The 13,209-nt window shown below is 43.6% G+C and overlaps 2 protein-coding genes across 7 annotated transcripts in view; one reads left to right on the top strand and one right to left on the bottom strand.

Moving 5' to 3' along the window:
- KDELR1 (KDEL endoplasmic reticulum protein retention receptor 1) overlaps positions 1–13,209 on the top strand; it is a 124,974-nt gene that overhangs the window by 56,633 nt on the left and 55,132 nt on the right. The gene's annotated exons all lie outside the window — the stretch shown is intronic.
- GRIN2D (glutamate ionotropic receptor NMDA type subunit 2D) overlaps positions 1–13,209 on the bottom strand; it is a 62,501-nt gene that overhangs the window by 13,082 nt on the left and 36,210 nt on the right. For all 3 annotated transcript variants that reach the window (XM_080977606.1, XM_080977605.1, XM_080977607.1), the window contains 3 exons: positions 12,921–13,150; positions 7,392–7,552; positions 3,216–3,403 (listed from right to left, as the gene is read on the bottom strand). In XM_080977606.1, coding sequence (XP_080833732.1) covers positions 3,216–3,403; positions 7,392–7,552; positions 12,921–13,150 — 579 coding nt within the window. The remainder of the gene's footprint in view (positions 1–3,215; positions 3,404–7,391; positions 7,553–12,920; positions 13,151–13,209) is intronic.

Genomic DNA, 13,209 nt, shown 5'->3' with positions numbered 1-13,209 from the left:
CTTTGATCCTATGAATCCTGATCTACTTGAGTGATTGCAAGGATGGAGCTATGCTGTGGTAGTCTTTCAGGACTGATTAATGCTGCAGACTAAAATTGTGTGTGTGTGGTATAAAAGGTAGTACAGGTTTCAGTTGTATGATATGACAGATGGGTGGGTTGCTGGGCAACTGTTCCTTGCCTCCCTCTCCCCTAATAAGCAATTGGAAGCTTACAATGGTGTGCATGTGTGTTCCTTCATACCCAAGCAACAGGCTCCTTTAAATGCATACATCCATGCAAGATCATGATATGCTCTTCCAATAGAGATTTGGCAGGCAACTTTGACTTTCAGGTGTCGCTTTAAGACTTTTTTATGCTGACAGGCCTTAGCAGTTGTTTAAAAGGTCTCTTGAGTAGCCAGTCATATTGATGATTACTTTGCATTGCTTTTAAATGTCTAATTGTTGTGGTACACTGCCCTGATGTATTGTGAGAGGATATTATTTAAATATTTTTTTAAAATAACTATAAATAAATAATAAATACCCAGCACCCTTCAGCATGTACATATTCAACATATGGAGTTATACATCAATACACTGAAGGATTCCAAACAGATGAAATCTCCGCTGTATATATTATATACCCTCATACTGGTGGAATTATATACCAACAAAATTATGGATATTCTGTGAACCTAAAGTGAAAATTCTGCAATTAAAGTAAGTTTTAAACATTGGTTATTATACATGCATTTTTTTAGTTTGCATGCTTTATTCTTGTGCACAGATGCTTGGAATATAGAGTAATTGCAAGCAAATAGAAGTTCTAATATGTATATCTGGAATTTTGTCACTTGTGAATGTTGGCAATCCCAGGTGAATGTTGTGAATGCTTAATTAAGGTGGAGATACCCTGGCGAATGCCAACAGTCAAATAGTGATTATCATTATGCAATAAATCTGTCCCCAAAATGGGAGTATGTCTGTCTGTTTGTGGCATTCATAAAATTCATCTGAAGTTGTCAGTATTTACATGTGAATAGTTGACATTCACCACATTTTGGACATTCATTGTAACACATCCAAACTCTACAAAGCAACCATCTGTCGGCCTCTCTCCCACACACAATTCTTACACATCATGATCCTCACAGGGCATTTTTCACAAGTGAAGCAAAGAACGCCTCTCTGTCTGGAATGCTTCACTTTTGAATGTTGTTAATCGCAACAGAGAGAGCTGGAGAGTAAACCATGTAGCTTTTTCATTCAGCCTAATAGATGCAGGGAAGGCAAAATGATTTAAGTGTCATGGACACTGGGTGGCCCAGTTGAAACACAGCCCCGTCCCCAACATCTGCTTATATGTCCTGGTGGGGCGGGGAAAGCCCCGTGTGCTGTTCTCTAGGATATCCCCAGAGTCAGTCAGGCCTATTAGGAGAAGCAAGATTGTTGGCTAACAGCAATTAGAGCCTCAGACTGAGCCCATTAGCAGCAGCAGAGACGGAATCCAGGTTCCTCTGCTCAGATCAAACACACCAGAGCTGTGTCTGTTCATTATCCCTGGAGCTAGAAATAGAAAGCAGAATGTCTGTCTCCCATTGCCTTTGCTCTGAGTCTAGCCCACTAGGAATTGCTTGCTCTCCCAGGAGACGCAGGAGTCCTGGCTTCCAGACCTCCTTGCGTGAACTGAGTGGGCTCCACACCTCTCTTGGGATTCCTACTCCCTTTCAGCCTGGATTAATTAATCCAAAATAAAACACCATGATCTGGTTGCATGTTCACTTTGATCAGTCTGCAGGTCTGCTAGGAGATAGTCAGGGAAGTGCATTGTGACAGCTATCTGGAGCATTGGAATGGGGGAGGGTGTGCAGGCTGGTGTGGGGGCATTAGTGTATATGAGGGAGCCATGTCAGTTCCAGGGCCCATAAGTCCTCTCAGCAAACTTCTACATTTGAGTTAGAAACCCCTCCCCATCTCCATGGATAAACATACACTAAAAGAATTGGAGAAATCCACACTCCTGCTGGTAATATGAGTTTTGCTCACTTGATTAACATGAATGGGCCTGTCACATTGGTTTTGCCTGACAAATCAACCGTTGATCAGGGACTTGACAAATGGGCTTTAATTGCCCTTAATGATATCAAATCTCATTCTAGCTTGTAAATGCAACACCCATCAGAATTGGGGTGTGGGAGGAAGGGAGACAGCAAGAAAGCATTTTCATTTTTTTAATGGGACAGACAGATAAGGAGCTGTGAGTTAGCTGAAGGTGAAACAGCTTGGAATGCAGGGTGCCTCTCTGAACATCTGATATGGGATTAGTGGATTTGTTCTGTGCTGTAGGGGTGCCTATTTGCTTCCATTATGCTAACATTTTTTATTACAATGACACCATATACCTCCTTCATCTGAGGATCACAGGGCTGTTTACCATACAAAACTCTTTCATTCAAAGGAAACTATCCCATATAGCACTGCCCCATGACTTCTCAAAATTCAAGGAGCACACAACAATAAATTCAACCAAATACATAGTAAAAGTGTGTTAAAGGAAACTAATCTGTTTTAACTGAACTTCAGAATCCAGATAACCCATTTTATAGCAAAGGGTAATGAATGTTTCATCTTGGCAGACCAGCATTCCTTTACCTGACTAAGCCTTCTGCCCCAGCAAACATGTGAGGGAAAGTCCTGTTCACCAATCACTATGAAGAACATGACCCATCCATAAGGAGTGGGATTGGCAGTTTGGTACTTTTCTGGGCTCTGAGCTTACTAGAAACGGGTGCGGAGGTGGGGTGGGGGCTGAGTATCTGAAGAAGGAGCACCAGTTGCCCCATATTTCAACTTCATGCTTTTTCATAGTGTATGGATAGAATGGGGTGGTCTTGCCCCGCAGCAGGAAGTAGGATTATACATAGATTTCTTTCCAGTGCAAATTATTCAGGAGTGTCCACAGCAAGTAATAAATATCCTTTATTTCAGACACCCCTGCTCCAAAGTATCTTACGCATACACACCCAGCAATCATTGCCTAGTGGAAGAGCAGGTGGGGCAGAGACAGAGACAGAGACAGAGAGAGAACAATACCACTCACACAGATGTTGGAGAAAATATTCCCCCCCACCTCCCAGTTACTCACACTTAAGTTTGTTCTCATCCAAAAAACCTGGGCAACTCTCAACTTCCCAGTGCTCTGCCTAGAACCTGGCATGTAGCTAAGCCTTACCATCACTCAGAAACTGGAGCAGGGCCAGGTCAATGGGCCGTTTCCACTTGGAACCTTTCTGCAGCGCAATGCCGTAGCCTGTGGTGGCAAAGACTTTCCCACTCCCTATGGTGACAAGTTTACAGCCTTCTTCCTTTCGGGCCATGTAGTTGAGGACGGCTGCATCGTAGATGAAGGCATCCAGCTTCCTGCAGTCAGATAAGAAAGGCAGGCAGAGAAGGACAGATGGATGCAGCATTTAGCGCATTAAAAATGCCTCCATTTATTATTTGTCCACCTTTGCAAAGACCTATTGATTAGAACTACAGACATTCATATTGCAATTAAAGGGAAAGCATATTTTTGAGGGAAGGGGACAGCTTTCTTTAAGTGTGAGACAGCTTACCATTTAACAAACAAATAGTAAGGTAAAGGTAAAGGACCCCTGGACGGTTAAGTCCAGTCAAAGGTGACTATGGGGTTGTGGTGCTCATCTCGCTTTTAGACCGAAGGAGCTGGTATTTGTCCACAGACAGCTTTCCGGGTCATGTGGCCAGCATGACTAAACCGCTTCTGGTGCAACGGGACACCATGATGGGAGCCAGAGCACACGGAAATGCTGTTTACCTTCCTGCCACAGTGGTACCTATTTATCTACTTGCACTGGTATGCTTTCGAACTGCTAGGTTGGCAGGAGCTGGGACAAAGCAACTGGAGCTCACTCTGTCACACAGATTCGAACCGCCAACCTTCCGATCGGCAAGCCCAAGAGGCTCAGTGGTTTAGACCACAGTGCCACCCGCATCCCTATTAAACAAATAGTAATATTCATTGTTAGACAGAGAGGCTCACTTGTTTCTTATCCCATATGTGAATATTTCCTGTTATAGTAACACACCAGAGTCAAAACGGCATCAAAAAATAAACACATTGAAGGCCCATCAATATTGTGGAAGGGTCAGGCTTTTTAAAATATTTTAAGAATTAATTCAGCAGAGCACTGTGGCCTTCAGTTGAATGTGAGAGGGAGAGCAGTATAAAAATCAATTAAATAAAAACTGGTTCTTAGCATTACATGAAAGTATACGACTCCTGAGAGCCAAAAGGTGGCCACCTTTGGGTAATAAACTAGAAAGATAGAACACCTTTATGTTTATTCTTCGTTGTCATCAAATATGTCACAGGTAGGAGCTAGAAACTAGATGATTGCCCGGCAGCGTGCCTTTAAACATGACTGAGCCTTTCCGTATGCTTAGCCTGACCAATTAACTGGGGCGCAGGGATTTTATTATGAGCCTGATTAATCTTCCCATTAAAGCTGTTAAAGTTTTCAGCCATAGTTATATAGCATAGGAGATACTTTTAATAGGCCCATAAGGAAAAGGTGCCCTTTACTGTTAGAACTGCACGTCAGCCACTGTCCCACTCTATTTTATCTTCGCTTCCTCCCCCCTTTATTTATTTTTTATTATAGACAGGCTCACCTCTTCAGCCACCTCTATCTAGATATCTTGGTTCCAAGCTTTCTTCTCAGTCTTTTGCTTTCTAATGCCCTCTGTTTCACAGTCCTAAAAACAGACTGACCCTACACAGGGCCCATAACTTTAAATTCACATAGGATCGGATTATTAGGTGTCTCCGTCCTGTCCCCTTGTGCCCATACCCATTCAACCATTCACACATACTGGCAAAGTTTTGGTGGCCATGAATGTACATGGTGGTATTTAAAAAGAAAAAAACTCTGAACTTTAAACAACAAGAACAAACAAACCCTGAAGAGTAGATGCAGGCCACTGATTAAAAAGAGAAGGAAGAACTTAACAAGCAGTAAACACACAAAGCACCAGACAGGGACAGCATAGGGGAAAGCAGCAAGAACCGAATAGTTGAATTCTGCAATAGTGGCAAAGTCATTCTTTCAGAATCTTCAGCACCGCTGAAATGGCCCAGTGCCAGAACTCCTGGCCAGAGCAGCTCCAATTTAGACAAGGCGGGCCACTATCAGTCCAGCAGCTACAAGGAAGATCACAGGCCCTGGTATCCTGTGCAAGCCTGAGTCACAGCCTGAGCCCAGCAAATCAGGCATTCTGGAATCCAAGGCAGGAATCTGTACTTTCCAAGCCTGCACCTCCGGAGGAACAGACCTCCTCCACATCAGAGACCCACATCCACAGGTCACCACGTCAATGCAGGCAACATGCAGGGAGGGATTTGCCAGTGCAAATCCAGAAATCAAGTTGCTATCTGCTGGTGCTAGTTTGCAAGCCGACCCCTGAATTCTGCATTAGCCGCAGCCTCCAGATCAACTGCCAAGGTAGTTCTACAAACAGTGCGTTGCAGTGATCCAACTGTGAGGTTAGCAATGCATGGATAACTGCTATCCTGATCCAGGAACAACTGTATCTGTCTTCTCAGCCAAGCTTCCTAGCCACTGAGGACACCTCCAGTGGTAGAGTTGGATCTGGGAAAATCCTCAGACTTTGCACCTGCTCCTTCAAGGAGAGAGCTGCCCCATCCAGGCCTGGCAACTTACTGACTTCCCAAGCCTACAAACCTCAATCTTGCCAGGACTCAGACTCAGTTTATTAGCCCCCATCCAGCCCATCACTACAGTACAACCCCAACACCTGCAGCCAGCTTGACAAATTGGTCAGGAGTGAAAGGAACTGAAGTCACATAAATTTTGGTGGCCCAAAGTTGGAGGTGCCTGTCTTAAGTACATATATGTACAGAGTAGGAATTCTAATCCATATATAAATGATTGTGACTGTAGAAGTGGGAGGTGGTTGTTAATTTGGGTTAATTAGCAGAGTATGTGGGTGTTTAAATGGTGAATCGCGCACCCATAACCTTGCCAGTTGGCTTTTAAAAAATTGTTAGTAGGATTGGCAGCAGTTCCAACAGCAGTGGGAACCACCCTGAAAGGGCGCTCAAACAGGCAGATCTACAATGCACTCCTACAGCAGCAAAAAATTAGCGTTTAAGTCACAAATGCTCACAAATCCAAAATCCACATACAAAAACCCCACATCGAAGTCTAGTTAACAGCATGATGGCGCAGCTCAATCCTGCACTTGAATGCCTCACCGTGGACTTGTCTTATTTGGTTTATTTATGAAATGAGCCAGCAGGAGTTCATAGAAGTTCACAGAAGTGTTGTTGTGGGGAACAGTGGGGAGGCACTCTTGCTGGTGTGTGCAGCTACCAAGGCTAGACAAGCACTTGCTCACCAGAGTTATACACAGAAGGAGTGCACAGCCTTTAAAGGTGTTTTTTGTTTTTTTTAGGACTGCAGTTTCTATAATCAGATCTTACGCGAAGCTTACTTCCAGGTAAGCGGGCATAGGCTTGCAGCCTTAATTAATTGGTTAGATTCATTCAACTAAAAAGGAGTCCCCAATGAGCAAGGCAACAGTTTCTTTAAAAAAAAATATTTTTAATGCAATTACTTGCATTAACAGCACATGGCAAGCACAGCTTTTGCACAGGCCTTCACTCCTATATGAGAGAGAAGTGGGGATGCCTCTTCTAATGTCTGCAGTGCATCATCTAAAAACAAAGTATGCTTAAAAAAAAGAGAGTAATTTTTGCTCATATGCACATTTCTGCAGATTTAATTAATTCACTGATTAATTGACCCAAACTCATATTATTATTAAATTGGCTAAGATTTCTTTAATCAGATGACAGCCTAATGAAAATTGACTAATTATAATTATAAACTTGTTAAAGGATCACAAAACAGCATGGGCATTAAAGCTGGCCATGTCACAAGCAACATCCAGCAGCAGCCTGTGTCACTCACACAGTCACATTCCACATAGCAATTGCCACAGCAATTAATGTACTACCGCTGGAGGGAGAGGATGTTGCAGAGGGGGAAAACTGCATTTACTTCACTGAATATTTACCCCAAGTGTGGGCAAATGGTGGTTTCTCTACAACAGGAGTGTGGCCTCATGGAATGACGACGAGAGTGTGCGACATAAATGAGAAGCATTTGCACATCTGTTGTGTAAAAAATGGGTTATGTGGAGAGAAACATAGGGCACATGTGGTCCCACTGTAGGGGCCTGCTGCAGGCCATGTGCCCCAGGGAGCAGAAAGGCTTAGGATGAAAATATATGCTGAGAACTAAGGGTCTTGGAGTTGTCCTTCCTGCTGCCACCACTGCTTCTTCCATTTCCCCCCACCTACCCTGTCTGCAGGTTCTGGAGTGCATCCTCCACGCTGCGCTGGTTGTACTTCCCCATATATTCGTGCATCTCCCCATAGTTGTTCCGAATGTTTTTCTCGGTGCTCCCGTTGGGAACAGTGCCAAATCTCAAAGGTGGGTAGTGATGCTGTGGTTTCTGGAACTGTAGAGGGAGGTAAAGGGAAATTGGAGTGTGAAGAGTGCTTCTGCGGATCTTGCCCCGACCCCTTCCCTGCTCTCCTCCCAAATGTGAAAACTGAGCAAGGACGGGAGGAGGGAGATTCTTAAATTTGCTGGTGCTACTTTTGGAGTAGTGTATTGTTGTGCTCAGTTGGCTGAGAAATAAAACGGAAATTTGGCTGGCATCAATTAGAGCAGAGTTCACCTTCCCAAGCATTATGATTTCTGGATATGGAGAAGCACCCTGTTGTGTGTGATGGATGAGACAGACGAGCAGAGTGGTATGGATAAGAAATGGAGAGATGCATATAGTGATGGATGGGTAGGTAAATACCATGTTTATTTGAGGATGAATAAATGAGCCAACAGATTTATTTATGAGCTTCCATTTTTATCCCCATCCTCTTTGGAGCTAAGGGTGAGGCACATGGTTTCTGCTTCCCCATTTTAGCCTCACAATAGCCCTGTGAGGTAAGTTAGAAAAACAGGCTGGATTGGGGAAGAGGATAGTCAGGAAGGGTTGATATCTGGAAGTTCTAAATTTTTCTCTGGGCATCAGGAACTGCCACAACCTGAGTGAACAAGTTTTGCTCATGCTCAGGGTTGACCTTCATGTCACACATTTTTTTTAGGAAGAGCAGCTTGGGAGAGGGGGATTTAGAAGCCGCTAGAGGAAACAGCGTATCAGCAGGGGCAGATCCAGCTCTGTGATTCTGTGTTTCCAACATGCTTTTGGATTCCCACAGACGGAAAATTTGTGTTTTTGTGCGTGACTTGAAGCAGAAAAATGGCAGACAGAGAGGGGATTATGTACACCCTTTCCTCCTGTCCATCCTCCTGCCACTCTTATTTTCTCCTCTCCTGAACCTGCTTTTCATTTAATAATGGCTTTGGGGGTCAGTTTCAACTCCACAGGGTATAATCGTTCATGATGTTTAGAGTTTGAAGGGAATTCCACCCCTGTAATGTCAGATGGACACTGATATTGGAAGATGTGGGTGGGTGGGCCCAGCTGGTGGCAGGTGTTAGACTAAGGGCCTTGTAGCCTCCTCCTTCTCAAACAGTTCCATGACACGATAGGAAAGCAGACAGACAGTAGTATTTGGAGATGGACGAGAAGACTAAATAGATATGAGCAAGAAACATCATGTATGATTATTGAGTTTGTCCTCTAGAATCCAGCCAAGAGACCAGTGCCCAAGCCAAGGAAAAGAAAACGAACTTTTTAGAGATTTATCTAAGGACAGGAGGGTGAGACAGGCAGTTTGGGAAATAAGACATAGAGCGAAGGGAGAAGCAGAGTGAGAAAGGAACAGTGGGATGTGGAACTCGAAGGCCATGCAAGATGAAACACCTTGAGGGTGTGTTTGTACCAGTACCCAGGCAGCGTTGATTTTGTTTTTTGTCCTTTTTTGACCCATCTTTGCACATTTCCTATGCTTACACACACCCTCTTCAACTAATGTGCTTGTTTGTTTGTTTATTGTCAAGCTGCAGAGAGCCCTTTCTTCATGATCAGTAAAGGCATAGACGAGCCCTATGTTTTCCATTTTAAAATGCTCTTACAAACAGCATTTTAGCAACAATCACATTGATTCCTGTTTGCCTGTTATGGTAAGGGAAGAAATACAGAGGATGGGGGCGACTGCAGTGGATATGCAGTACTCTGCATGAGTTGAGCAGCAGATTAAACATAGCCTCTGCTCCCTATACCAAGTAAAATTCCTGGTAATTTTTTTAAATTTTTTTTTGGGTGGGGAGGGGGCTCAGAAGTGCATACGATGTGATGGAAAAAAGGGAATAGCGTAGCTCTTCTGATACTACATTGTGGCCCCTAGTGAAGAGATGCTTGTGACACTACCGCAACCAAAGTCAGAAAGGAGTCAGATGAGAAAAATGGAAAGGGGCAAACAGGGCGGGGTGGAAAGAGGCCAGGAATGGACTCATAAATAGAAGACACAATGAACAGGTAATTCTGGGTATAGATGGATTCAGCAGTTGGCAGACAGGATTGTTGACAGAGAGGTGCACCGAGAGATCAGTGATACTGAAATAGATGGGGACACATTTAGAAGTATGAAGGGCAGAGGCAGCCTGCTTGTTCTATTACAAGAGTCTGCTTCAAGAAGGCTGTAGATGGAGAAAAACATCTTTGGTCTGTTTTGAGCATCACAAAATTGGCTTCACACAAGAGCTCTCTGAGCAAATTCAGTCCCTCCTTGATATTCCTGGGGCAACTGGGCCTTTCGACATGGAAACGGGAAGCAAAGAAACAGCAAAAATCAAATGCATCCCAGGTTGGGGACAAAATACAGAGTGCAAGCAATGGGTGCAGGGAGGAAGAAAGGGGGAGCGATGGTTTTCTTGCAAATGGGGATAATGGAAAGAGGCTTCTAGGTGTCTAAAGCTTAGAAGCCATTAGGCAGACAAAAGCGTCTGGGGAAAGTGAGAAAAGAAGATGGGAGATTGGTAGAGATTATCTGGAATTTGACAGAGGAATGTGTATGACAAAGCAATGGGGGAAAGAATTAATGGAAAAGAGGCAAATAGAGGTAGAAGAGAATACTGGGAAAACCATCAGGATGGAGAGGGGAGGGGAAAACGTTTCTACAGCTAGAAACAAAACGAGAGTCTTGTAGCATTTTAAGACATGTTCATTTATTGTACAGGAAGCTTTCATAGGCTCAAACCTGCTTTGTCAGATGCACAGAATGACGCTTTCCACTTTTGATGGCTAAATGCAGTGCCTTCTCTAATGGCAAAGTCCAGAGGGGGTCGCCGTGTTAAGTGGGTTTTTGTCCAGAGAAGTTGATGCCACAATTAATCTGTTAGTTTTTAAGGTGTCACAAGGCTTTTGGTTGTGTTTGTTGCAACCTGATAACATGGCTCCCTCTCTTGAATTTCACAAGACTAAGGCTGCATTGCTATTTAACCTGAGACTAGGGATGGGTGGCAAATATATCAGTTTTGGTTTCTCTTAGTTTCTCACTTTTCCAATCTTATGTTAGGGTTATATCAGCTGAATATTTTTTTTAAAAAAAGACCTAGTGAAAATCTGTCACCATTTTTGTGTGAATTTCTCCTTTGATACACATTTTTATATGCAGTTTTGCCTAATATACACATTTTGGAAAACAGTTTCCTCTACTATGATGCATTTTTGTATGTTGTGTTCATTAATATATGCATTTATATGCAAATGTTACCATTGTATATACATGTTTGTACACATTACCTTACTGGAGAACTGCAATGCAAAATGTAGGTAAGTCCGAAGGACAGCTGTGTTTCAGCTCACATACTGTTTCAGAAAATGTGAAGTTCATCTTTAAAGGTGAATTGAATCAAATTTCTCCCCCATCCCTACCTGGGCGTAAGGTCCAATTGAATTCAGTGGGACTTCTGAATAGATGTTACTATGATTCCACTATAGAAACACTTATTCTTTTCCTCTGCCTGGATTTTCTTCTTTTACCCTCTCCCTCAAACTGCTCCCTACTCAGTACGAGTTGGTTAATCTGAGCTGTTTAATATTTATCTGAGATTGTGTTTCATGTTGGACGTTAATTACGCCCATTAATTACATCCCAGCTCGTTAGTTCTTAACGAAAGGGATTCAATTGGAGTGAGGCTGCCTTGCCACAGCTGGTCCGGTTTGTGTGGCCCCCTCCTTCCCCACAGCTGTGGTTGTTCGTCAGGGGCTAATTGCCAGGGGATAATCAGCCACGTTCTGGTTTATAAATACACACCATGCATGCTGGGCACCAGCAAAGTATCCCAGTGGAGGGCTATGTGGAGCTACCAAGGGTATGAGTTCCACTGCTTAGGTCAGCCACCCTTTAATCTTGACCACATGCATGTATGCATGCACAGGCACACCCACATATTTCCTGTTGCAGTTGTCTTAAGGGGAGTGTGATGGATCTGGCCTGATTGTGGGTATGTGTGGCTTTTCTGAAAGTAAACATTGCCTACCAGAAGCCTATCAGCACAAGCAAGTGTAACATTTTAAAATTAAACAGCAATTAGGACTGAAGGTAAGAGCTAGAATCTGTTCTCAGTGCCACCGTTAGTTTCTAAAAATGATAAGTGTGCCATGAGTGCATCAACGTGAATAGCTCTCCTGCTCTGCAGGTGGGTAATCTACAGGGCTCTGCTAGCACTTTTTCCAGAGGAAGAGCTATAGATTAGTGGCGGTGAGCTCATGCTAGATAATGTGAACTGTAATACGAATGCACAGACTTGGTATGTGGGTTTCAGCCAGATCCTTACTAAGAGCTCCCTAGGATTCAGAGGCTTTTCAGTGTCAGGTCTGGTACTTTGGAGTAGGAGACAAAGATGTGCAATTGCCTGCCTGCCTGCCTGTCTGATCTTCTGGCTTTGCCTTTGTTCTGGGCAGTTTCACCTTCACTGACATTTCCCCAACAGCACTATTGGCACCGAAAGCAAAACTTTCCAGTTGCTGAGTTTGCAGTGGTCACAGCCAGGTAGCTCCTCCCCAAGCAATTTAAAATAAACCTTGCAAAACCTGAGCTGCTCAGTCAAAAAAGAATGCCCTTGCAAGACTATGCAAGTGAAGTCAAGACAGCTGAGATCTAAGGCACTGCAAGCAGACACTGTAGGACCATGGCTTCTAAAAGTGATTTGATGGAAATGTGTACAGTGAATAACAGAGGCTCAACTTTACTCTTTTGTGTTAAAGTGTAGCAAAGGTACACATCTTTTTGATTTTAGGGTTGTTTGGTTTTGGTTTAACATGTGGCCATGATTATACACACATCTCATGGTTTTCCTTGCTTCCCTTTCATCATTTGTCAAACACTGGGGAAGTAGTGGTGGTCACTTAATTTTTTTATATTAGTGGAAATGGGGATATGTTTAATCTGGTCTGAAGGAAAACATTGTGCCTGGCATGTTGTTTTTGGTGATGGAAAAGAAAATGAAAGGGGAAATAAAACGAGAGCTGTGGCAAAGGAATGAATGGGGAATTTTGTCTGGTAGGGATAGATATGATGGGAGGGAGGGAGTGGAACTTATTATTATCATTATCATTAATTAAAATTGTATAACACCCCTCATCCAAAGATCACAGGGCAGTTCACAACATAAAAATACAAAATGAGAACACAAAATACATAATAAAACAAAAACAGACCAATAACGCTCCCCCAACATTTAAAAGGCTATAGAATGTTTAATCAGCCCAAGGCCTGGTTATAAAGAAACGTTTTCACCTGGCACCTAAAGATATGTAATGAAGGTGCCAGGCGAGCCTCCCTGGGAAGAGAATTCCACAAATTGGGTACTATGCCTCTGTTTCCCCCCCTCTGGGAGCCCTCCCTTCTTCTCACCTTCTGGTCACTGAGCCCAGACACCGTGTCTACATATTCCTCCTGTATCATAAAGGCGGCCAGATTGGCGGTATAGCTGGCAAGGAAGATGACGGCGAAGAAGGCCCAGATCAGCACCATGATCTTGCTGGTGGTGCCCCTGGGGTTCTCCACAGGCACAGAGTTGTTGAACACCAAAGCCCAGAGCAGCCAGATGGATTTCCCAATGGTGAACTTGGAGCCTCCAGTGCCTACCAGGCAGGATGGGATGGGGGAATATGAATCAGAGTTTGAACTTTGCCGTAGAGGC

Source organism: Podarcis pityusensis (genome assembly GCF_964106645.2).
Source record: "Podarcis pityusensis genome assembly, chromosome: 13".
Taxonomy (NCBI): Eukaryota; Metazoa; Chordata; class Lepidosauria; order Squamata; family Lacertidae; genus Podarcis; species Podarcis pityusensis.
Note: the sequence above shows the minus strand (reverse complement) of the source record. Positions and strands in the feature narration are given on the sequence as shown.